The sequence below is a fragment of the Tursiops truncatus genome, chromosome 1, assembly GCF_011762595.2.
Source record: "Tursiops truncatus isolate mTurTru1 chromosome 1, mTurTru1.mat.Y, whole genome shotgun sequence".
NCBI classification, from domain to species: Eukaryota; Metazoa; Chordata; class Mammalia; order Artiodactyla; family Delphinidae; genus Tursiops; species Tursiops truncatus.
Genome location: NC_047034.1, coordinates 153,419,140 through 153,443,905, shown reverse-complemented (window position 1 = coordinate 153,443,905; position 24,766 = coordinate 153,419,140). Strand labels below are relative to the sequence as shown.

Here is a 24,766-nt window from a genome sequence, read left to right as displayed (position 1 = left end):
TCCTCGGGAAGAGGGGGAAGGGGGGCTGAGGGTCTGGGCCCAGATTGGGGATCCGCACCCGGTGCTCGGCGGGGTTTGGGGAGGGATGGTAAGGGAGGGGGGCGATTTGTACCCGACGGAGAACCCAACGCCGTCGGCCCGCCCTGCTTCTGTCCGGAACCTCCCCCAAACCCCTCCCTTCCCCACTCGGAGGAAAAAGCCCTTTGCCAGCAGGGGGGAAGCCAGCTAAGCCTGAGAGGGACAGTAGCGGCCGCGGGGATCCCCTTTCTCGGGAGAGATTTCCCACCCCGCCTGGCAGCTTCCTCCTCTGCCCTGCATGGAGGAGGTCGAGGTCGGGAAGAGCCTCCGAGTCCCGTGGTGTGCGAAGGAATCCTCCCTGCCCCTCCACCCCCAGACAAACACACAGAGGCCTTCGCTTCCTCATACTGCTTTATTGCAGAATCTGAAAGGGGGATGAGCCAAACCCACCCCTCTGCCCATCTCTGGGCAGATTGGAGCTGAAATGAAATGAAACGAGAAAACACTCGACAGCAAGGGCTGGGCAAAACCCTGTACCCTAGGACCCCCTAACCAGTGAACCCCTGATGTGCTGCCCAGACAGCCCCATCCCTGGGAATAGCGGTGGGATGGGGGTGGGGAGTGTCAAGCCTGAGTACAGTCCACTTCGGAGGACTTCTCAGGCACCCATAGGAGACCTAAAGTCTTCAGGGGAGAAGTCTAGATTGAAGGGGGCTGGGGTCCCAGAGCTCTGATTTAGGGGAAGCCGGACCATAGGGAGAGGACTGAGTTCTGGCGCTCAGGCTTGGGGAGGGGATTTGAATGGTGGAGGCTCCGTAAGAGCCCAAGTTTGGGGGCCCTGGGTCAAGAAGTACCAGATTGGGGATGTTGGAGTGGGGAGGCTGAATCCTGGAGCCCAGGGGTAGCCCCAGTTTGGGGAGGGGCTGGGTCCCAGAGGTGGTTTGGAAAAGGAGCCTTAGTCCTGGAGCCCTGGTTTGGGAGGGCCTGGGCCCAGGAGCCCTGGCTCAGGGCCCCGCCTGGCTGCAGCCCTGGCACAGCACTTGGTCTCCGTCCGGCACGAAGCCCTGGCCCACCAGGGAGGTGGAGCATCGGGCGCAGGAGAAGCAGCTGTGGTGCCAGTGGCGGTCTTCAAAGGACACATACTTGCCTTCACCGAGTCCTGGAGGGAGGCTGGAGGTTAGCTCTGTGATCTGGAGGGTGGGCGGTCCTGTCCCTCGGCCTCACCCAGTACCAGGTCCCATTCCCTTGCCTACACTCTACCCACTCTGTCCTTTGACCCTTTGTCCCACCTGTGATGGGGCGCTTGCAGCTGCTGCACTTGGGTGCAAAGAGTTCTCCAAAACAGGCCACACAGTAGGGATCGTCATCTCGGGAGGTGAACTGCTGCCCTGCCAGGGGCGTCTGGCAGCCGGTGCAGACCAGGCATTCCCGATGCCAGGGCTGGTCACGGTATGTCACGCCACCCTGCGTCAGTGTCTGTGGGGCGGCGTCTGTCAGCAGGGGGAGTGGGGATTCCGACCCCACGACAGAGCCTTGCTCACCCCACCCCTGTGTGCAGTGGAGCTCGGCACCCCCGCCCCGCCGGCCCAGCCCCCACCTTGCTGCAGCGGGCGCAGCGAGGAGCAAACTTGTTCTCATAGCAGGGCACGCAGTAGTGAGCACCCTTGTCGGGCACAAAGGAACGGGAGCCCAGCGGCTGCTCACAGCTGCTGCACAGGAAGCAGTGCTCATGCCACGTCTGGCCTCCGTACTCCAGCTTCCGGGATCCTGTGGGGAACAGGGGTCCCACTCAGAGGCTGAGTCCCGAGCTCCTGAGTGCCACCCTCTGCCACCCCCCGAGGAGGGTCCCCGCTGCTTCCACAGGCTACAGGGTGGTGTCCATGCATTTGCAGCAGGATCCCCACCGCATCTATTGCACATGCTAACCACCTCCCCCCAACACTGGATATGCTGGCTAAGCACATGCTAGGCCCCCATAAACTAGACCTGAGGGTTTGGCATAGGTGAAGTCCCCACATGTACCAGAATATGACGATCTCAGCATACGCCAGGCCTCCAGGTCACAGGCACGATGACTCAGTATATGCTAAGCGCTTATATACCAGATGTGATAGTGTGAGCACACACACAAAGACCCCATATACGAGGCAAGCAAGTCCCTGCCCACACGGAGTCCTGCCCCGGACGTGATAGATTCAGAACATAATAAGCCCCGGCATATCCTAGTCATGCCAATCTCCACGTGTTCTAAATCCTCACATTCTATTAGCCATGCAGGTTGCCATACGTGTTAAGCCCTTTATTTATATGTCTTTGCACACACCAAGCCCCAATGCAACAAACACTGACAGTCTCAGCACACTCGTAGCTCCTATGTGTGCCAAACATGCTAAGCCCCCAGGTGTGTATCATGCGTTGTCAGTCCCTGTGCGTGCTAAGCTCCCAAGAGCAAATAAGCACGACAGATACCGCACACAGTAAATTTCCAGGAACGTGCTGCGTGTGCAGGTCTTTACCAAGCCTCCATGTTGTATCAGACAGGCATGCCAGTCCCTTACAAGAACCCTACACAGATGCCAGGCATGCCAGTCCCACGCACAACGAGCCCCTGGGAGCCCCCGGGAACGTACCGGGCATGACGGTCTCCCCGCAGGCGGAGCACTGTGAGGAGAAGGCACTGCAGTAGCAGTCGTTACAGAGCAGCTCGCTGTCCTGGCAGGTGAAGGGCTCGTCGGCCAGGGAGCGCTGGCAGCGGCAGCAGCGGAAGCAACCCTCGTGGAAGTGGCGGTCTTCGTAGAACAGCTCCTGTGTGGAGCACAGCAGGGGCACTGGCACCTTCGCCCCCTCCTGCCAGCCTCCACCCACTCTCTGCCCTTTGTGGTCCAGTCCTTACCCTCGAGTCGTGCCCGATAAGCTGCTGGCACTCGGCGCACGTGTTGGCGAAGGTGTTGTCATAGCAGGGCACACAGTAGGGTCCGTTGTCCGTCTGGATGTATTTGCGCCCGTACAGGGACTCGCTGCATTTTGCACAGTCAAAGGCCTCGCTCATGGTGGCTGTGAGTGAGCCCTGTTAGGGACACAAGGTGGGGCAGGGGTCACCCAGAGGGGCTGTGGCTTAGCCCACTGCATTTAAAAAAAAGCAAGAACTAGGCATAGGAAATGCCAGGTCAGAGCAGGTGGTGATGGGGAATGGGTGTTTCTGGGAACACAAAGAGTCCTGCATGTTTATTTCTGTATTTAACGTTGGGGATGAGAGGGGGTCAGGAAAAAACCAGGAAGCAGAAGTTCTTTTCTTATCTTGGCCCTGGCAGAACTGGGGGGAGGGGGCTTTTCCTGGGTCAATGACTCATTTCCTGCCCCTGCATTTAGCCTGAGTTTAGCTTCCACTGTCCCTACTGGCCCCAAGGGGGTAAGAGCAAGGACACGGAGCCACCCCACCCTGTCCCATATGAACAGCACTCTCACCCTCTCCTGACTCCCAGGAAGGGACCCTAGGGGTATACCCAGAGCTCTGGAGTGGGAAGCTTAGGGATGAGAATGGGGCTGTTTGCACTCCACCCCCCAAACCCCAGCCAGGAAACAGCGGAATGTAAGAAGGATGCTGGGCCAGTGAATGGTGGAGGTGGAGGAGGCTGATGGGAGAAATCACATTGGGCCTCCCCTCCCAGGAGAATCCAGCAACAAGGACTTCAGAGGCTCAGCCTAGGTTTAAGCAGGAAGGAAATCCTGCAGGCTGGACACAGCCAAGCTTCCCCAGCTGGACCCTCTGCCCTCACCCCCTCCACCTCCCGTTGGGTCTCTGGTCACACCAGCCTGGGCAGCCTTGGCCTGCAACACCTGCAGCAGCTGTGGCAGCACAGATGGCCAGATGTCAGGTTTTGCCAGCCAACAGGGGAGGAAAAAAGGGAAATGAGATGCTTGGGGACGGAGAGGGGAACTGGAGGTTATGCAGTGTGCCTCCTGCTGTCTCCTGCCGGTCATCACTCCTGGCAGCGACTGGCAAAGCCCCAGAATCTTTCCATCCCCTGGGTCATTATTTCCCTCTCCCTGCCTCTGGGAGAGACAGCCTCTCCCCAGCTTTTTGAAGGGTTTGGGGCCGGGGAGTGAAGGGTGAGAGAGTGGGAGCCACTGAAGACATTTCCTCTCCAATCAGGCCTCCCTACGGTGGGCAGTCAGGAAAGGGGGAGCCCTGAGCGCTGTTGCTGCAGACACCCAGCCCCCCACCAAACCTCAGACACTTTCCATTTTCTCAGGAACAAAGCATGTTTGTGGGATGAGGTCATCCACACAGCTGCCTCTGCAGCAGGAGCTTGGGGAGTAGGGAGGGTGAGGAAGTGGGGTTCCCAGTCCCTTCTGCTGCCCCTGATTCCAGTCTCTAGCCCCAAATTCAGAGCTCCCCACCCCCAGTCTCCTCCATCATGAAGCCTGCTCTCTGAGGACTGGGATCCCGGGGTGGGTGGAGAGGAACCACTTGGACCCTAGGAAGGGGATGTTCTCACAGCTGCAGATGGGCCCCAGGAGTACAAAGGAACCCACCAACACACTCCTCCACATTAGACCCCAGTAACTGGCAGTCCCCAGAGCCTGGCCTGGCTCACGCTGAAGGCGAAGCCCTCCTTTTCTCAGCCCCCCCCCCCCGCAGGAAATTCTAGCCAACAAGCGTGGCTCTGGTTTGGAGTTCAGACTCCAGGCGCCAGCAGACGCCCCAAGCCTAGGGGGCCTGGCTCTTCTGAAGGGGTGGCTCATGAACCCACAGCTGCCCTTCTGTACGATGGGAGGACACTCAGTTCATACCCCAGGCCAGGGCATGAGGCCGCCAGGAGTCGGGGTCTTCAGAGCCGGGACTTCTGGGCTGGGGGCTATGCTGGAGGGTGGAGGGTATCCCTCCACCTCAGTCCGCTCCTCGCCATTCAGGCCTGGGTTTCCTCTGGCGCAACATCTGAGGGTTGCCTGGGCTGTGAGCCACTGGGCAGCGGGGGCCACACAGGTGGAGTGTGGCCATGCATCCATCCATGAGTGACCTGGGCCCTTCCTTCCTTCCTGGCTTGGCCCCCAACAGCTCTGTCATCTTCCCAGGTCCAGACTAGCCCTAGGCCTGCCTACTGGGAGGCAGTCACCACTCTGAGACAGGGGCACCCCAAATAGGGTATGGGCGTGGCTTCTGTTTCTTTCCCAGAATCCCCTAGTCTGTCCAGCTGGGCTCTGGTGAGGACAGAGTGAAGGGCACTATCAAGGCCCACCTGTCTCTGCCTTTGGTCTGCCCCTCCCCCCTCCCCCTTTCCCTGGCAGGACTGGGGGACTGAAGGGAGCCAGTCCTGTATTCCTTCACGGCTGGTAGGGGGGTCGGGGGGAGAGCGCTCAATCTGCCAGATGGCTCTCGGCCGCTGCCCCCAACACACACACCTGCCTACACCTGACCCACACACACATCTGACCCCTCCCCGTGAACCTCCTGCAGCTCAAAATGGCTGGATAATGGCCGTGGCATGTGCTGTGTAGAGGCTTGAGCTGTGAAATATAAACCTGGGTGATCTTGGGCAAGTCACTTAAGCTCCCTGAGCCTGCTTCCCCATCTACTACTACCTCCTACCTCCTAGGGTTGTTGCCAGGCTTAAATGTGATGATACTTGGAAAGCACCTGGGAGATACTAAGTAGTCAGTAAATGGTAGCTCTTAGTGTTTTATTATTAGCCCCTCACTCATACGGGGGTCAGTCAACAGTTTCTCAGCCAGGCCTGGGTCAGGGGGCTGGCCTGGGACTTGACCTTGACATTCTCAGCGGGGGCCCAGGGAGAGAACAAAAAGGGAACCCCCTAGTTCTGCTGGGGAAGCTGAAGAGGCCCAGGCCGTGGGGCTCACTGAGACCAGTGGGGCCAGTCTGACTCCAGTGAGCATAACTCTGAAACCCCCAACACAGGTACACAGGTGTACACACCTGCATGCTGCTTTGCCTCTCATAAAGCGCTTTCCCACCCACCCACCATCTATCAGATCGCACAAAGGGCAGGCGGGATAGGGTATCATCCTCATTTTACAGCTGAGCACAGAGGCCAGGGACAGGGCAGGGGCATGCCCAAAGTCACTCAGGTATCAGAGAGCTCAGGTCCCTTGCCTCCCAGCCTGGAGCCCTTTCCTGTTTCCCCAGAAATGGTGGTGGACGGGGTGGTCAGCGTTTAAGAGCAGCGGGACAGGAGATGCTGGATGATATCACTAGTACAAGAGCCTGGCTCTTCTCCCCAGCTGCCAGCCCTGTGACTGGAAGACACCCAGAAGTCTTTCCAAGTACCCATGCCAACCGCTCAACCCCTTCGCCCCCCTCCCCCCCCCCCCCCCCCCCCCCCCCCCCCCCCCGTCCAGGAGGACCCTGGCCAGGTCCCACAGCTGTGACTCAGGATCAGAACAGACCCCTCCCCCAGCTTCCAGGAGTTGACAGGGGACTTGAGAGGAGAAATCAAACTCCCCCCACCCTCACCCCTGCTACTAGGCATCCACCCCAAACTCTCCACTCTCTTCCCCGCCCCCGCCATGGGGCCTGGGAGTCAGAGCGGTTTGGGAGAAGGGGGTGGGAAGCAGGATCCAGCAGCTGCTCTGGGGACAGAAGAGGAACAGTTCATTCACCCCGGGTCCCCCAGGGCTGAAGCAGCGCGTCCAAGATTTGAGTTTAAAAATAAGCTGGGGCTGTCTCGCAGAGTGCGTAGGGCTCCTTCGAGTCTTACTGTCTCATGTCTCAGGTCCTCTGCCTCACGGGGGCTCAGTTGGCCCAGTGTTTCTGTTTCCCCACATCCTCCCTTCCCAATCTTTCAGGCCTGAGTCCCGCGGGGTCTGTCTTGAAAACTGTCACTGCCCCTCCATGACATCTGTCTCTTGGCGTCTAGCTCTGCTCCACTCAGCACGTCTGTGTCTGTACACTTCAGCAGCTGTCTGTATGTTTCCGTGTCTCTGGGTCTCTGACTGGCTATCTCCCCACGGCAGCCTCTGTGGATTTCTACCACTGTCTGCCCAAGTCTTGGCACCTCAAGGGTCTCTAAAGGGTGGAATGTCTTGGTCCCTACCCACCGCCCTTCTCTATCTCTTAGCATCTCTGTATGCCTGAGCGTGTCTGTCTCCAGTCTCTGGATGTCTTTCTAGGCCTCTCAGAGGCTGGTTTACCACAAGGTTAATGAAGCTTAAGCTTCGGGGCCCCTCATTTGCCCAGAACCCTCCAAGGCCCTGGAGAGGGCTGACAGCACGTCTGGGGTCACGGCATGCTTCTTCCTAAAATGCTCCGCTCCACAAAACCTGGGTCGGACCCTACGCCTCGGGTCTGCCTCCCGGTGACTCTACGCCCAAGTCTCTGTCCCTGTTTCGCGTATCTCCGCAGCCTCCTTGTCTAAGCTCGCCGCTCCTGTCTTGTCTCGGTCTCTTGCTCCACCGGGCGTTCTGGAAGCCGGTTTCTCGAACCCTCCCGGTCTCTCTCGACTCTCGCTTTTCCACTTCAAACTTGGCCCCCTGCCCCACCTAACTGGCGTTGCAGCGCCCGGAGCGGTACGGTTCCGGGGGCGACCCCCGGGGCTCGGCGCCCGCGCGCCACCGCCTCCTAGCGTGTTCCCTGCGCCCGCGACCGGACCCAGGCGGGGACAGGGGGCGGGGGCCGCGGCTGCCCTTAACCCCCGGCTGGCCGCCTCTCCTTTCCCGCCAGAGGGCGGGGGCCGGCAGCCGGGATGGGGAGCCGGGCTCGGCGGGGAGCTCACCTCGAGGCAGACGGCGAGAGCGGGGCGCGGCGCTCGCGTGGGGCGGGGGGTGGCGGGCAGCCGGGGCCGCGTCCCTCGGCGCCTCCTACCTGCGGGCCGGGCCGAGCGGGACCGAGCTAGCTACCGGCGAGGCTGCCGGCGGCGCACGGACTGTGTGGGCGAGCGGGAGCGCGGCCCCAAGCCCTCCCCGAGGAAGTGAGCGCGGGGGCCCGCCCCGCCCGGACCCCGCCCCCGGCCTCCCCTGCCCGCGGGGTGCGGACCCCGCCCCCGGCCCTCGTCCTGGAGGCTGGGGGCCAGACCCCGCCCCCACCTCCCTTTAAGGCTGGAGCCTGCCCCAGCCCCCTGGGCCCGCCGGGCCTAACCTGGCTCTACCAACCTTCCTGGGCGGCCAGGACCCCGCCCCTGTCCCCTCCCTGCAGCCTTTGCTGTCCTCCCTCTCTTTCCCCACTCTCCTTACCTCCCCCCACCCCAGTCCCCAGCGGCTAGCTGTATTCAGTCTCAGGCAAGGGATACAGGAGGCAGCCGACCAAGGTCCATTTGGGGACCCAGAGGGTCCTCATGCCCTTTTCGTGTCCCCTCCCCCTCGCAGTTTACCCCCAGGGATCACACTCTGCCCAAATTTGTAAAAGAGGACTTATTCCAGCCTGTTGGAGGGGGTGGTTTTGACCCTGCTGTCGCGGCCCTGTCAGTGGGAACGAAGGTGTTCTCTGGAAACAAGGAGTGAAGTCTAAGGACCCCTTCTATAGGGCCTTGACCTTCAAAGGGCATTATTCCACAACCCTGAGTGGTGAAGACAGAAGTAACCACCTCCTCACCTCCAGCTGCATCGTGGGACAGAGAAATCCTCCCTTGGTCTCCACAGTGCCCAGGAACAGTTTTGACCTTTGAGGCCTAGGGGAGACCCTAATCCTTGGCCCCATGACTTTTGAGCTTCTCAGGAAGGGGTGTGAGGAGTGTGCAAGGATGGGGCGCTGCAGGGGCGGTGGAGGGAAGTCCTCCCCGACCTCTACAGTTTCCAACCTTCTGGCTTCCTCCCTGTGCCCTGCCCGGGCGGGAGGATTGGCGTCTGCCAGGGACACAAGGCCCCTCCAGGTCCTTGAGGCCACCGCCCCTGGGATCCTCAGGCTTGTCACTAGGAATAAATAGCCTCGATCTGGAAGGGTGGGGGAGGGAGGAGGAGGCTCTGCTGTGCTGTTAGCAAAACAAGAGACAGCAAACCAACCCTGGAAATAACCTCCTCAGAGTCTAGAGTAGAGATTCAGGTGCCCACAGAGGCTCTCCCATCCCACAGGCTGGGTCCAGCCAAGCTCTCAGAGCAGAGACTCATTCCCTCCCAGGCTGGGGCTGCTGAGTACCCTCCTCTCCCACTTCTGAATCACACGCCTACCTTTCTGGGTCCCAAGTCACACTTGAGGTCAGGTTTCCTTTCAAAATTAACTAATTCCTTATTATTGTTGTTCCTGATGCCTAAACGGTTAAGTGTCATGAGGGCAGGGACTGCGGACTTCTGGTTCACCACTGCATTCTCAGTACCTACTCCAATGTCTGGCACGGAATAAATATCTGATGAATGAATGAATGATGGACACTGCTTCCATTTGGACTCCCACACCCCAGATTGGACCACAGGCACATGCTATCTGGAGCCCAGGGAGGGCACAGCCAGCCCATGGGTGGGCCTTGCTCTGGAATTTGCCTTGCAGGCGTAGGAGACTCCTAGCCCAGGGGAGTGCAGGGAAGACTGCCTGGCTGGAGGAGATGGCAAGAAGGGGTTTGCTCTGGGGTGAGGGGAGGGCAAAGGTGAGCATCCTTCAGAAAGGGAGGAGTTATGAGTGAGTAAGGAAGGTGCTGGATCAAAGGTAGGGTTGGGGGGGGGTCTTTTTTTTTTTTAACTGAAGTACAGTTGATTTACAATGTTGTGTTAATTCTGCTGTACAGCAAAGTGATTTGGGGTCTCTGGTTTTACTCACGGCTTGAATCTCCGATGAGCTGCCTGAATCAGAGCCAATATTTCCTGAGTTCTTACTTTGCACCAGTCCCTGCCTAAGCACTTTACATATATTAATGCACTTGATTTCCAACAACTTTGTGAAATATGTATTTTTATCCTTGATTTAAGGATGAGAACATGGAGGCACAGAGAGAGTAAGTAACCTGCCAAGGGTGACACAGCTAACAATAGAAAAGCCTGGATTCAAATCCAGACAGTCAAATGTCAAAGCACCTTATGCCAAAAAAAGAGCTTAATCATTAGGCTCTATCGCCTCTGTAGTCATTTAACCTCTTGAAGCCTCAGTCCGTCATCTGTTCAGAGTGGGGGACTCCCTGTGTCACAGCATTCTTGCGAGGATTGGATGAAAGCACACAGTAGGTATTCAACATGTGGGACACTCCCTCCACTCCAACACTCTCTTTCCTGGTCAAGTGTTAAGATTCTGCTTCTTGGACTTGGAGTCTGGAGGCCCAGAAAAGTCAGGAGACTTTTGACTTGGCCCAGCCTGAGAGAGGGAGACTGGTGTAGGGCAGGGGCTGTATCCTTTCCCCTCCCCATTTCCAGCTCCCCAGTAGGCTCGCATTCCCCTGCGTGCTCTAATTTCCGTTGACCCACGTGGACGTGCCCCAGGCAGGTCTAGGGATCAGCCTCATGGACTCCCTGTTCCTGTTTCCCATCAGTCCTCCCCCCTCTCTCAGGGAACAGGTGTGTCTGACCGGGGCTGGAAGCAGAGCCTGAGCGCTGGCTGACTGGCCTTGGGTGAGTGGGATCTGGTTGTCCCTTCCCTCACCCTGGAGGCCCCCCCCCACTCCGCTTCCTTATCTTGTTCAGGGTCTCCGAGCTGTTCTCTCACCTTGGAAGTGTTTACAAAAGGAGGCCCTGGGTGACTGATGAGTGGTAAGACTCTCATGGTTTCCTCTGGGTGCTGAATCACTCTCTGATGCTTGTAACCACAAGCTCTCCTCCCCCCAGTGAGATAACTCCCTTCTTTCTCTGGTGTATTGCTCACTCTTACCCATTGGGCTGCCTACAGCCCGTGCAGGCCTCCTAGCTGAGCAGACACCCGCTTTCAGATTGCCCAGAAACACTTGCCTAGTGACCCCAAGCCTGGCAATGGGTCTGTGGGTGCAGAGGGTAAAATGAGTGACTGCTACAGAGCGTGGGGGAGGAAGAGTAGAGGGAGGACTAATCTATGCTTAAATGCCAACTACACGCAGGGCACCATGCCAAGTGGCAGTCATGACTTCATTTCTTACAAAAGCCACGTGAGATGGTTATTATTACTATCACTATTTTACAGAGTAGTACCCGGGGCTCAGAGAGTTTGACAAGGTGGCCCTAAATCACAAGCTGATAGGTGGTGGATGTGCAATTCAAATCTGGGGCTGACTTGAAGGCCCACCCCCACTTGCAATGTGCGGAGCTGCCTTCTCCTGGGTATCCCTGCCACTCAACGCCTTCTTCAGGGGAAGTGGCAGGAGCGACTAGGGCTGCCACCTAGTCTGATGGCTGGGCTTCTTAATTGAGATGAGGCTGGAAATGTGGGCATGGGCCAGATCATGAAGGGCCTTGTCTTTCAATGGTTAAGTAACAAATAAGATGGAATTTTGCTAATGCATGTGGCCTTAGTTGGGCAAGGCTCAGACTCAGGGGCAGGAAGAAACTTTTCACATAGCAGATCTCAGCTACTTTCCGCTTTTACACGCCCACTGGCCTACTGGACTCACACCTCTAGGGACTGAGGAGAGGATTTCTCCAGAGGTCTTCAGCTGGAGAGATGAGCACTGTCATGAGAAATGGGTGCAGTTACAGAACTTGCTGAAGTTTAGCTTCACGTGGTGGAAAAGAAGCCAAATGCCTCTGGAATGTTCTGCTGTGCCCAACCCTTTCTCAATCCTTACAGGTAGGTTTAGTAATACTAATAATCACAATAATAGCTCTAATTGATAGTGAACTTGCAGATATGTGAACACAGTATTAAGGACTTTAAACATATTATTTCATTTAATCCTCACAACAATCCTGTAGGTATAGTATTATTACCTCCATTTTACACATGGGAGACTAAGGTTCTGTGAAGCTAACTTTGTCTTGGCTGGTAACGGTTAGGATCAAACACACCTCCATGGTTTATGGTCCTAATCATTACATTGTACTGCCTCTGACACTCATTCTGTCAGCTACATCTTGAGGGTGTGAGGGACTTAGAACTTTACAACTAATGCCATGATATAACTCCTCTGTTCAACTATGAGCCCCTTGACGGCCCTATGAGGAGAGCAGTGCGTGCTATTATCCTTGTTTTATGGATGAGAGAAATGATGCTCATTAAAGCCAAGTAACTGCGTGCATGTGCGATTGGGGCAAATTCTGGACCAAAAGATACAAAAAGACCAAAAAAATCCCAACTGCCACTTCTGAAGAGTCAGGAGCAAAAAAACGGGTGTTGGAAGCAAAAGCAGGGTACTTACTGCGCATGCCCCCTGCACTCAACACCACAAAGGCGTGGGCAGAACACACCTAAGCCACCCCTCTGGCCTGACCCCTGGACACACCCCAACCCTCACCCCATATAAAGAAAGAGCTTGCCACGCCCACAGTTCCGGGAGCAAGCAAGGGAACCTGTTACCTGTTTTTGCTCCCTCCTCCACCTGCAGGGGCCCCAATAAAGCCTTGCCTGAATTTCTTACCTGGCCTCTAGTCAATTTCTATTGATTGGGGAAAGCCAGGAACACTGGTCGGTATCAAAGCGACCTGTCAAAAGTCACACAGCCAGTACATGGCAGAGCCAGACATGGTTTTAAGGATGCTTGTCTCTCTATAGAGTGCTCTTTCGGTACACCAGAAAATTCACAGGGCCCCTAGCTTTTGCATGGCACAGGGATATCGGCTCGGTGCTTTGTGACCGCCTGGAGGGGTGGGATAGGAAGGGTGGGAGGGAGGGAGACGCAAGAGGGAAGAGATATGGGAACATATGTATATGTATAACTGATTCACTTTGTTATAAAGCAGAAACTAACACACCATTGTAAAGCAATTATACTCCAATAAAGATGTTAAAAAAATTATTATTATTTTAAATTGGAGTACAGTTGCTTTACAATATTGTGTTAGTTTCTGCTATACAGCAAGGTGAATTAGCTATACATATACATATATCCCTTCTTTTTTGAATTTCCTTCCCATTTAGGTCACCACAGAGCATTGAGTAGAGTTTCCTGTGCTATACAGTCAGTTCTAAAGTAGTTACCTATCTTATACCTAGCAGTGTATACAAATACACCGCATAAACACGGCAAACGGAGCAGAGCTGTAGTCGACTGCACATGCGCACACTCCAGGCCCAGCTCACCCCAAGGACAGTGCCAGCCACGATGCTCCCAGGTGCCAACGGAGCGGATCACGAAGGCGAACTCACCGTACACGTGGACAGGCTCTGGCGAATAAGAACTGGCTGTTGTAGAGTCACGAGGCTAGACCTAGAGAACTACACTTCCCAGAAGCAGCCTGGGATGGACGCCTTTTGCTAGATGACGTATTTCCGGAAAAGCAGGCGCTGGATAGGCTGCAGAAAGGAAGGGGGCGGTTCTAAACCTCTGGCAGCTTGGCCTATATCCGGTAGGGTCAGTGGACGAGGCGGTGCGGACCCGGCGTTGTCTGTTGAGCTTTTCCAGGACTGAGCAGACATGGCGGCGGCTTTTCGGAAAGCGGCTAAGTCGCGGCAGCGGGAACACAGAGAGCGAAGCCAGGTAGGACCGCACGGGCCCCACGAACGCTGGCCGGTGGCCCCATGTGCTGTTCTCGCCCCGGCCCTACCCCCCACCAACCCAGCTGCGGGTCCTGGCCTTTTCTGTGCGGACATGTTGCTTGTAAATACATGCAAATATATGCTGACGACGCAGGCGTGGCTTGGGCGGACCCTCGCGGTTCGGGGAGGAGTGGGTGGTCGTTCTAGCTAGGAGAGCACAGCTGTCCCTATTCCTGGGAGATAATCAAAGCTATCTTGCAAGGTTTCATTGAAGTAGTTAAATGAGATACTGTGTGTAAAGTGCTTGATCTTCTCTGGAGAAGTTGAGGTCAAAGTTCACACAGGCAATAAGTGTCCCCGCTGGAACTGGAATCCACATCTAAAGATACTCAGCCCTGTCCGCTGTGTATGCGGGCTGATCCCGAAGAGATTGGAGTTAATTAATGTGCTATCATCATCATGCCTGGGCTTTGAGATCCATGGAGATCTTCCACGTAGGCTTTTTGTTTATGTCTCACCATGTAATGTTGGTGTTTTCCAACCCCATTATACAGATGAGGAAACTGAGGTCCAAAGAACAGAATTGACTTGCCCAGTCACAAACAGCAAATTCAGACCGAATAAACAATTGCAGGACTTCTGTGGAGGGTGTGTTTGTGTGGAGAGATTGAGTGGAAATTCATTTAATATATGCAGAATCAATTTATTATTCTGTTCTCAGGAATCACACAATATCTGATCCAGAAAGGCCCTTAGGGATGTCTGGTGCAATTTCATTTTACAGATGGGGAAGAGAAAGAGAATGATGTGTCTAAAGCTGTGTCACTGATGGATGGGATGGAACTAAGGCCTCCCAACCACAGTTCAGTCTTCCTGCTTAATAGCATTTATCAGACATTTATTGTGCACTTGCTGTATGCTCAGTGGTGTGCTGGGAGTAGTGTATTGATAATTTGCCACCTTGTTTGGAGCCCTGTGTGGATCTATCTAAAAATAATAACAGCTAGAAGTGCTTGTTGTGTGCCAGAGCCAGACAAAGTGCAAAATGCTTTACCCTTATTATCTCATTTATCTCTCAAGAGTGTGTGGAAGTAGGTACTATTATTTTCTTACATTTGCAGATGGGGAAGCTGAGGCTCAGATAGGTTAAGTAATTTGCCCAAAGACATACAGCTGTAGGTGGCAATCAGCAAAGCCAGGGATCAGACCAAGTGTTTTGAATCCAGAGGCTACTAAAAGTTGAATAAAGAAGCAACTTTATAAGAGATGCATAAAAAAATGCCCAATGAGGGGGGGGGAAAAAAAGAAAGGGGGAAAAAAACCCCAAATTAAAAAACAAACAAAAATGCTCATTAAGGAACATGAGTGGGAAGAGGAGAGATGATGAGAGAAAGCATCACAGTGAAACTTGTTGGACTTGGAAGGCGATGATAATAACTGTCAACTTAAAAAAAAAAATTTATTTTATTTATTTAATTTTGGCTGTGTTGGGTCTTCGTTGCTGAGTGTGGGCTTTGTCTAGTTGCGGTGAGCGGGGGCGACTCTTAATTGTGTCGCGCGGGCTTCTCTTTATGGTGGTGTCTCTTGTTTCGGAGCACAGGCTCTAGGCGCACAGGCTTCAGTAGTTGTGGCTCGCTGGCTCTAGAGCGCAGGCTCAGTAGTTGTGGCACACGGGCTTAGTTGCTCCGCGGCACGTGGGATCTTCCCGGACCAGAGCTTGAACCCATGTCCCTTGCATTGGCAGGTGGATTCTTAACCACTGTGCCACAAGGCAAGTCCCATAACTGTCACTTTTTGAGCACTGACTGTATGCTAGGTACAGCCCAACATGCTGTACAAGGATTATCTTGTATAATCCTACAGCATTCCTGTGAGGCAGATGTTATCCTCATTTGTATCAATACAAATGAGGAACCTGATGCTTAAAGAGGTTGAATAGTGTGTCCAAAGGCACAGTTGTGGGTAGTTGATTTGGATTCGTAGACAAGACAGAGGCAAAGAGCATGACATGGCCATGTCTGAGTGGGAATAGAGGGTCTTTGTGGGAGAGGTGAGGAGGAGGCCATGCTGGGAAGGTTGGTAAACACATTGACGAGAGCCAGGGAAGCCCACTTTGTTGCTCTTTTGACCCTTGAGTTTTCTTTCTCTATTCTCTGTCAACTTCTCTTTGTCTGCTATAATTAAAATAATAATGATCAAGAGAGGGCTTGGGTATTATTTTAAATATTGAGTTATTTCTTGCATCACTTCAAGGTAGAGGATGAGAGAGGAGACTGTTAAAAATCCCACCCAAGGACTTCCCTGGTGGTGCAGTGGTTAAGAATCCGCCTGCCAAGGCAGGGGACATGGGTTCGAGCCCTGGTCCAGGAAGATCCCACATGCCATGGAGTAACTAAGCCCGTGTGCCACAACTACTGAAGCCTGCACTCTAGAGCCCACGAGCCACAACTACTGAGCCTGCGTGCCACAACTACTGAAGCCCACGCACCTAGAGCCCATGCTCCACAACAAGAGAAGCCACTGCAATGAGAAGCCCACACGCCACAACGAAGAGTAGCCCCCGCTCGCCGCAGCTAGAGAAAGTCTACGTGTAGCGACGAAGACCCAATGCATCCAACAAGTAAATAAAGAAATAAATTTTAAAAATTCCACTCAAATTATTATACAAGTTTAAACAGTAGAGAAGTTTATGTACTGCCTCAAACATCGAGAATATTCAAAGTGGAAGAGGATGCAGTGTAGGAGGGTGGGGAAGATCAGACTGTGGCCCCAGATAGAATAGGTCTCGTTCTAGCTTTGCCACTTACTAGTTCTATGTTCTTGGGCAAGTTGTTCTCTAAACCTCATTCCCTTTTTGGAAAATTGGGGTAACAGTAGTGCCTGCTTTATCCACTTTCCATGATTGTTTGGGGATAAATGACATTGTGTGTAAGGAGCATAGCAGATTGCTTTGTAACAGTATTTCATTTTTTTTTTTCACCTTGATAAAAATTTTATTAACTCATGTTACATACTCATCCTAACAAGAGAACAGGAATTTTTTTTTTACCTTCTGGGAATGTCAAAACTCCTAGATTTTACAAAGCAAAGTAAAAGTACATACAAATTCTTTTAATTTTAAAAAAATTTGGAAGTGTAGAGTCTTCATTGCTGGGCGCAGGCTTTCTCTAGTTGCAGTGAGTGAGGGCTACTCTTAGTTGCGATGCGGGGGCTTCTCATTGTGGTGGATTCTCTTGTTGCGGAGCACGGGCTCTAGTCACAAGGGCTCAGTAGTCGTGGCTCGCGGGCTCTAGAGCACAGGCTCAGTAGTTGTGGCGCATGGGCTTAGTTGCTCTGCGACACGTGGGATCTTCCCAGACCAGGGATCGAACCTGTGTCCCCTGCATTGGCAGGTGGATTCTTTTTTTTTTTTTTTTTGCGGTACGTGGGCCTCTCACTGTTGCGGCCTCTCCCGTTGCGGAGCACAGGCTCCGGACGCGCAGGCTCAGTGGCCATGGCTCACGGGCCCAGCCGCTCCGCGGCATGTGGGATCTTCCCAGACCAGGGCACGAACCCGTGTCCCCTGCATCGGCAGGCGGACTCTCAACCACTGCGCCACCAGGGAAGCCCAGCAGGCAGATTCTTAACCGCTGCGCCACCAGGAAGTCTCCATACAAATTCTTTATAGTGATTTTCTTTTCTTTCTTTTAATTTTATATTTTCACATTTTTCTAAAATGTAACGGTAATTCTTAATAAATGTGGCCTATTACGATGATGTAGGCAAAAGCATCTAGCACTGACCTTGCCGTAGGTTAAGTGCTCAAGTAGTGATAGCTTGTAGAAAGATAATACCAAGATTTAATCCTTGTACCTTCATGCTATCCAAGTTCTGTATCAGAGAAAGTATTTTCTGTCATACTTGGTTTTCTCTCATGCTTAGTACCGAAATTAGGATAATAACAGTACACATATGCTGGACACCAGCTATGTGCCAGGCTGTGTGCGGGCAGCTACCACTTACAGAGGCTCATTAAATCCTCAGGATAGTCGTGAGAAGTAGATCTTATTGTTCTTATTTTATAGCTAGGAAACAGGAGCTCAGAGATGTTAAGTGAAGTGCCCAGAGTCACAGACTGTTAAGAGGTAAAGCTTGGATTTGAACCCAGTTCTTCAGACTCTAAATTTAGCTCTCTTAACCACAGTTGCTTCCCTGTTACTATGTTTTCCCTTCATAGTATTTTATAAACCCTTGGATTAAGTCTGTAGTAATTTTAGTACAACTGGCAACTGCTTTCTTAGTGCCGAGTCATTGTTGCCTTTCTCTGTCCTTAATAGGCCAAGAAGCCTACTACGGCAGCACTTGTGACCTCTCTGGCGCCTGCATTGGCCTCTCATCCTTGGGCAGTGCCCATTTGGGGGAGGGGAGGGAACAGGATAGCACATTGGCTGCCAGGACGTGGATTTACTGAACGCTCCAGAGATTCTTGTTCCTGTCAGGTGTACTGTTGATTCGGGTATGTGTTTGCTGAGGAAACTAAGCACTTTTTTTTCCCTTTTGTCTTCTAGCCCAGCTTTCGAAAACATCTGGGCCTGCTGGAGAAAAAGAAAGATTACAGACTTCGTGCAGAGTGAGTACAGTCTTTCTGGGAGCCGTGCTGCCAGAAAAGCTTACAGCCTCCCTGTACTACAGCTGAATTGCCTGAGTGTCCAGCCGGGGATATTTCCTGCCATTGATAAAATGGCCAAAGCTCTGGCAGCCTGTCAGATACTTTTCTGCGACCCTAAACTTCGCTCTTTGTTTAGGCAGAGCGTTATTTATTTAACTGTAGTTGCATTGAGAATTTTTTTTATTATGTTGCTCCAGATCGTTTTCTCAGAGTGGCTTTGGTTTGCTTCTGCCTTGGTGTTTGAGCTAAAAGCTGAATCTTTTTTCTCTCCCTTTTCTTGAAGTTCAAGATAGAATCTAACATTCCAGTTGTTGAGTCTCTTACATCACCATGTGTGGTGTGGAATGAAGACATGTGAAAGATGGATTCATGGGACTGAGTGTGGGTGATAATGAACTTCGAAAACATTTTATAAAACAATCATCTCTATTCTTCTTCCTTAGCACTTTATTTACAAAACATTTTATAATTATTTGTTAGCCATGCATGTCAGCTGAGGTCCTTTTTATGCCCCCGGAGCAGCTGGTGATGGATTAAGTGGATTGCTCTGGGTTCCAGAGTTTTTCAGGCAAATAATAATAACTGAGTGCTGTCATTAGGCCAGGCAGTGTTCTAAGAGAGTTACCATTTTTACATGCATTTATTCCAGCAGTCTTTGGGGATACTATTATTATCACACCCATTTCACAGATTAAGTTGGGATACAGAATGGTTAACTAATTTATCCAAGATTACTCAGCCAGAAGTGGTGGAGCCAAGATTTGAACCCAGACAGTCTGGCTCCAGAGTCCATGATTCTAGTCACTATGCTATACTACAACGTGTAGTTTCTGAATCTTATTTGATCACTCGGTGCCCAAGCTTGCATCAGAACCCCGTCTGAGGAGTTATAATCTGTGCTTTGTTGGGTCTCTCCCTGTAATGATGTAGATGGCAGTAAAACTTATGTGAAATGGGGACTGTTAATTCCAGGTAGAACAGGGATAGGAGAGGACCCACAAAGAGATGAGCTCAACATCTGACACTGGAGTGTGACATTGGAGTGTGGGTCGAATGTAGTCACTCCTTTTGGCTTTTTTGAGTTTCATTTTTTATGTATCATTAGATGCTTGTAAAGTTTGCTTGTTGTGGTTTTTTTTTTTCTTTTTTGCCATGAACATTGTTTAACCTGCTTTTCAGTGACTACCAGAAAAAGCAAAAATACCTTAGAGATCTCCGGAAGAAGGCTCTTGAAAAAAATCCAGATGAATTCTACTATAAAATGACTCGGGTTAAACTCCAGGTGGGTGCCTAATGGATCAGTTGGTTTTTTTTTTATCCCCTGCAATGCCGTATGGCATGTGGGATCTTAGTACCCTAACCAGGGATTGAACCGATGCCCCCTGCAGTGGAAGCACAGAGTCTTAACCACTGGACTGCCAGGGCAGTCCCTCAGTTGGTGTTTTGAGCTCCAACTCAACAAGGAAAATAAGGATGAGGGAGGAGATAGATAGCTAGGACCCTGGGCTTTTATTTAGCTCTTCTCCAGTTGGTCAGGTGCTCCTGGTCATTATGCAAAAGGCAAAGCTGCCCCTTCATGAGCAGCATGCGTTTGCAGTTGTCTGATGCCTGGAGCTATTCTGAGAGGGTGATTGGAGGTGCTGAATTGAATGTGTGTCTTGGGGGCCTGGTGCATTATGTTGCTGTTGTATGTTGCCTTTGGTTGTCTTTGTTCCAGCCACGAACTATGCCAACAACTTATTAATGATTTTAATCTAATAGGAAACGTATCTTTTAAATTTGGATTTTAGGATGGAGTTCATGTTATTAAGGAGACTAAGGAAGAAGTAACTCCAGAACAGCTGAAACTAATGAGAACTCAGGATGTCAAATATGTAGAAATGAAAAGGGTTGCAGAAGCTAAGGTAACAACTAAAACTCTTTATTCTGATATGTTTTTGTTGGTTAAGAAGAGAAATAGAAATCCATTGATCTCGAGTTGTAAGTTGATTTCTTCTGGCATTTCCAATCTTAAAGTACACTTAATTATGATAATGGTTTAAAAGTATAGTCAGCATGGTGGAGTGGAAAGAGGTCAAGTTTGAGACAGACTTAGGTTTAAACTCTGGCTCTGCCATTCATCAGCCCCATGATTATGGGCAGATTAACTTCCCTGGGGCTGTTTCCACATTTCTATCTCATAGGATTGTTGTAAGGATTAAATGAGTTTTGTGTAGTGCCTAGCTAGCCCCCTACCTGACATGTGGTTGGTGCTTGATAAATGTTAGTGGTCCTTTCTTTTAAAAGAATGAAGCAGATTCTTTGCTGGCTGGTGATAATGATGTGGAATGGTCTAAACTTGTGCAAATTCATTTCTGATACCCTAGAAGAACCCAATATAAAATGAGACCATATTCTGTATCCTAGAAAATTGAAAGACTAAAATCAGAGCTCCATCTGCTGGATTTCCAGGGGAAGCAACAGAAGAAGCATGTGTTTTTTTTTGACACCAAAAAGGAAGGTATGAAATGTTTGAAAGTTTCTGGGACAGTCTAGCCTATTGGTCTGTGTTGTTTGGTGTCAGAGACAGCGCCTTAAGGATTGTCTTGACTTTTAGTCGAACAGTTCGATATTGCAACTCACCTGCGAACAGCTCCAGAACTAGTCGACAGAGTCTTTAACAGACCTACGATAGAGACCTTGCAGAAGGAGAAAGTGAAAGGAGTTAACAATCAGACTCGACTTAAGGTAATTTTCTCCATTTTTCTTCAGGTCTGAGTTTATGGGAATCTAGGTTCTTTTGTTTTTCTCCCTACTGCATTTAAGATGATTATTTTTGGAAAACTTACTAAGTTCTCTTAGAGAAGTGGAAGGAGGAGTTGGTGATGGGAGCGGAAGTGGAGAAGGGTTCCTTAGTTTCTAAGATTAGAGGACGTGTAGCGTAGTGGTCAGGAGCTTACTTTCTGGCCTTTAGGTCTGCATTTGTTTTGGGGTTTTTTTGTTTTTTTTTTTGGCCATGCTGCGAGGCTTGCGGGATCTTAGTTTCCTGACCACGGATTGAACCCGGGCCCCGGCAAAGCACCGAGTCCTAACCATTGGACCACCAGGGAATTCCCTAGGTCTGCATTTGAATCCTACCTCTGACCCTGGGCTTTGTGCTTTCAATGCTTGTAACAGGTGCCAACACTTTTAAAAGGCAGAGAAAGGAGGGGACACTGAAGATGAAGGGATTTGGTATACTTTGATATTAAACCTTTAACAGTGAATATGCATATCAAAAGGTCTTTCATGTTCTGCATTTGTACCCCAACTTTTGTATTGACTTGTCCTTACGGTGCTTTCCATCACTGTAACTGGGTTTGTGAGAAGACATGCTTTTTCTCCAAGTCTTCTGGAGTTGCACTCTCACTTCTGACTGATTCATTTAAAAAAATGCTGTCAGTGTGTTTCAAGCAGACAGCTGTTCTGTTTGGATTTGAATCATTTACACTGCATCAGCTTTGTTTAATTTCACAGCAGCTTCTCCAGCTCAGAGGCAGCTAAACTTGCTTTAGTAATATAAATACCCCTAATTAGTTTGATTATATTGGGTAATCCCATAAATCAACAGTCTGTGCAATAAAGTGAAAACAAAAGCTGTCTGAAACCACTGCTGTGAGACTACGCTAGAACTGGTGAATTGTTTAAATCCAAGGCCCAGTAATATTCCCCTCTGTGTAGATAACACTTCCAGCCAGGGAGCCGGCTGACTGGTGTTCTAGTGATAACCCTCTTTGTCATGTAGTTGTATTTTCAATTAGCTGTGTCGCCGACACTTCTCAAGTATTGCAGTAGTCCCTAAAGAGATTGGTGTTCCGAAGTCCTGTGTAGAATAGTTCACCATCTTACCTTTTGAGAAGTTGGGAAGGTTTGGATTGCCCTTTTTGTCTAGTGGTGTTGTTTCTTTTGACTGTCTTGTTTAAAGCAAAATTATTTTTATTAAGAGACTGCTGGTGGGTGGCTTGCAAGGGAATTTTTAGTCTGTAACTTGGAGGGGGTGAGCAGTCCATGAATGGGCTTTAGGAAGTCTATGAACACCTTCTTCCCACCTTGAAATTTTGTGTGACTGGGTATATACGTTTTTATGAATTTGTACGAATACATATATACATTTATGTCAAGAAAGAATCCAAAGCTTTCATCAGTTTCTCAGAGGTCTGTGATCCCCCCACATTGAAGGACCATTGGTCTTCGAGGGTCATCAGTAGTGAGAATTTTCAGGTCAGCTTCCACTGACAGAGCCCTTCTGCTCTCTGAGTTCCGCGGTTCTGACACCAGCACACTGCCCGGTGGCCCTTCTCTGCTTCTTTACTCATTGTGTAGGGTTTCCAGCACTGGTTCACTCCTGCACGTTAGGTAACCGGGACGCTCAGACAGCTCAGTGTAGTAGTGGAAAGATTCCTGGGATCTGTGAGACTCGAGGCGCAGTCCTGATTCTGCTCCAGGTGAGCCTTGTGTCCATGGGCAAGGCTCCAAGTTTCCATGGAGCTCTGGAATGTGGTGTTCCTAAAATGGCCAACTTCAGAGTCTCTTGTTACGTTGATTCTGGGGTGAGGAGGGAATTGATGAAACCATTTATGCGTTTGGGCCCAAGTGGATTAAGAAACAGTTTCTTACTCATTTTTACCCTGTTAATTGTTTTACTGAAAATGTGTGTTTCTTCTGCAGCAAATAGCGAAAGAGAGGCAAAAGCAGTATAACTGCCTGACACAGCGGATTGAGCGCGAGAAGAAATTGTTTGTTATTGCACAGAAAATTCAGACTCGCAAAGATCTTCTGGTGAGAAGAGAGAGCCTTGGGCCTTCATTTTATTTTATTTTATTTTTATCCTTGTAAAGTTCTAAACTGAGACTGGATTTCAGCTGTGTGTAAACCAACCCCAGTGAAAATGTCTGCTCCTCAGGGGCAGTGGTTTGAGCCAGTGTCTGTTACTCTGACAGTGTTGAAATGTTCCTTGATTAAGAAGGTAATAAGGGGCTTGCTTATTAGTCAGTGCTTTGGAACAGCAAAGGGTAGGATCGGGTGGCATATGAACTTTATAGCTTATGAGCAGCTATCTGTAACATTTAAACAGGTTAATAAAACAGTGCGTGTCACTCACTGGTGTTTAAAAATAGACAACATTGTGTAGTTAAATAGCAGAGCTAAGGAATATAAGATGCCCCTTTCATATTATCATTCCTCTAAATGTCAAGATTTTCAGCTTTGCGGATCATTTTGGTCTGCCTTTCTCAACTGGGGTTCCGTAAGAGAAGAAGCCCTACAAGATAATGAGTTAAGTACCTTTCTTCCCAATTTTCACAAGAACTTCTGCACAGCCAGCCTCATTATAGATGCCCAGGGGAGAACTTGACTCATCGCGTTGGGGATGCCTTAGGACAAAGGGCTTTGTCTCTCTTGAACATTGAGAAGGGCTGAATTAGGGGCTTTCTAATAGGTAGTTTATTAAACTTGCTGTTTTACACAGACCTCTCCTACTATTTACTGGTAACTTTTTACTCTTTTGTAGGATAAAACTCAGAAGGTGAAGGTGAAGAAAGAAACAGTCAACTCCCCAGCTATTTACAAATTTGAGAGTCGTCGAAAACGTTGAAGTGTTAAAGATAAGCCTGTCATTCCACGTGGAAGAGTTTATGTTTTTTTTCCAGTAACTTCAGATTGCACTCTTCTAAGTGACTTGGTTCTCCTGTTTATAACCATAATTTATTATAGATCAGACATTTGATGTGAACAGTGTTAACGCCCCTTCCCCCGTCTAAATTGTTTGTGGGTTGTTGAATTGTTGAAATCAGTCTTTTTTTTTTTGGCCGCTGCGCGAAGCCTGCAGGGTCCCAGGTCCCCGGCCAGGGATCAAACCCAGGCCCAAGGCAGTGAAAGCGCCAGGTCCCAGTCACTGGACCACCAAGGAATTCCCTGAAATCAGTCTTATTTTTATATACTTTCATGTTTTTTCATTATAAAAGTTACATAATCTTTGATATAGCAAATTTGGAAAACACGTGAGTTCATCTCTAATCCCAATACTTATTCAAGAACGACAGATAGCTGTTGCATGCTTAACTATGCTGGGAGGTTAGGGAAATGGAGGTGAACGACTATCAAGAGCATTCTGGTTGAGTTCCTCCACTTTGTAGAGGTTGGCACTGGTCTTTGTGTTTTGTAGTTGTAATTAAACACCTTTATGGCCTACTTTTTTCACTTACTGTTAAATCATTAGCTCTTTTCCATTTTGTTACATCATTAAATTTTTAAAAGTAATATATGCTCATAGTAAAAATTAAAGTAAATATTTCTAATGTTTGCATAATGTTTTAACCAGTGGATAGCCTAATTTTACCCCCATTCATTCTTAATTTATTGGATATTCCGGTGGCTGCATAAGTTAGCCAGGAAGGACTTTTTTTCTTTTACACTTTACAGCTGCAGATAGAAACCCTTGGAATTAAGAGCTCACAGGGGCACCTCTTCTTTATTGGTGAAGCTCAGATCAGAGCAGACCTGGCTCTCTGTTCCTGCCCTCCTGGCCAGCTCTTGATTCCAAGGCTATAAATGGCTTGGTACAGGCCTTCACCCTAGAAATAGATATCCCAGCGTGTGTGCGGCAGACACAT

At 50.4% G+C, this 24,766-nt stretch overlaps 2 protein-coding genes across 5 annotated transcripts; one reads left to right on the top strand and one right to left on the bottom strand.

The window, feature by feature from the left end:
* Positions 1-415: 415 nt before the first annotated feature.
* Positions 416-13,289, bottom strand: FHL3 (four and a half LIM domains 3). 4 transcript variants are annotated; one of them, XM_073791767.1, is made up of 6 exons: positions 13,160-13,289; positions 2,912-3,085; positions 2,649-2,823; positions 1,616-1,785; positions 1,308-1,494; positions 416-1,177 (listed from the first exon to the last, which is right to left on the bottom strand). In XM_073791767.1, exons 2-6 carry the CDS (start codon positions 3,065-3,067, stop codon positions 1,023-1,025), a joined length of 843 nt encoding a protein of 280 aa, XP_073647868.1. In that variant the 5' UTR covers positions 3,068-3,085; positions 13,160-13,289; the 3' UTR covers positions 416-1,022. The 4 variants fall into 4 exon arrangements, with proteins under 4 accessions (XP_073647868.1, XP_073647867.1, XP_033693606.1 ...); XM_073791766.1 differs by lacking the exon at positions 13,160-13,289 and adding an exon at positions 7,838-7,925; XM_033837715.2 differs by lacking the exon at positions 13,160-13,289 and adding an exon at positions 7,749-7,914.
* A 51-nt stretch (positions 13,290-13,340) lies between these two features.
* On the top strand, positions 13,341-24,462 carry UTP11 (UTP11 small subunit processome component). The gene is made up of 8 exons (XM_019938085.3): positions 13,341-13,490; positions 18,037-18,098; positions 19,317-19,419; positions 19,928-20,041; positions 20,544-20,637; positions 20,734-20,864; positions 22,824-22,934; positions 23,665-24,462. The coding sequence occupies exons 1-8, from the start codon at positions 13,428-13,430 to the stop codon at positions 23,746-23,748; spliced, it is 762 nt and encodes a 253-aa protein (XP_019793644.1). The 5' UTR covers positions 13,341-13,427; the 3' UTR covers positions 23,749-24,462.
* The last annotated feature ends 304 nt before the right edge of the window (positions 24,463-24,766 follow it).

Bases quoted from the DNA above. Each gene is read 5' to 3' on its own strand.
- FHL3 (XM_033837710.2), bottom strand. From the start codon at position 5,028: ATGGATGCATGGCCACACTCCACCTGTGTGGCCCCCGCTGCCCAGTGG. The intron at 2,824-2,911 runs GTAAGGACTGGA...TGCTCCACACAG, and splicing joins TTATCGGGCACGACTCGAGG to GAGCTGTTCTACGAAGACCG. The intron at 1,786-2,648 runs GTACGTTCCCGG...TGTTCCCCACAG, and splicing joins CGGGGAGACCGTCATGCCCG to GATCCCGGAAGCTGGAGTAC.
- UTP11 (XM_019938085.3), top strand. From the start codon at position 13,428: ATGGCGGCGGCTTTTCGGAAAGCGGCTAAGTCGCGGCAGCGGGAACAC. The intron at 19,420-19,927 runs GTGGGTGCCTAA...TTTGGATTTTAG, and splicing joins TGACTCGGGTTAAACTCCAG to GATGGAGTTCATGTTATTAA. The intron at 20,042-20,543 runs GTAACAACTAAA...TCTGTATCCTAG, and splicing joins AAAGGGTTGCAGAAGCTAAG to AAAATTGAAAGACTAAAATC.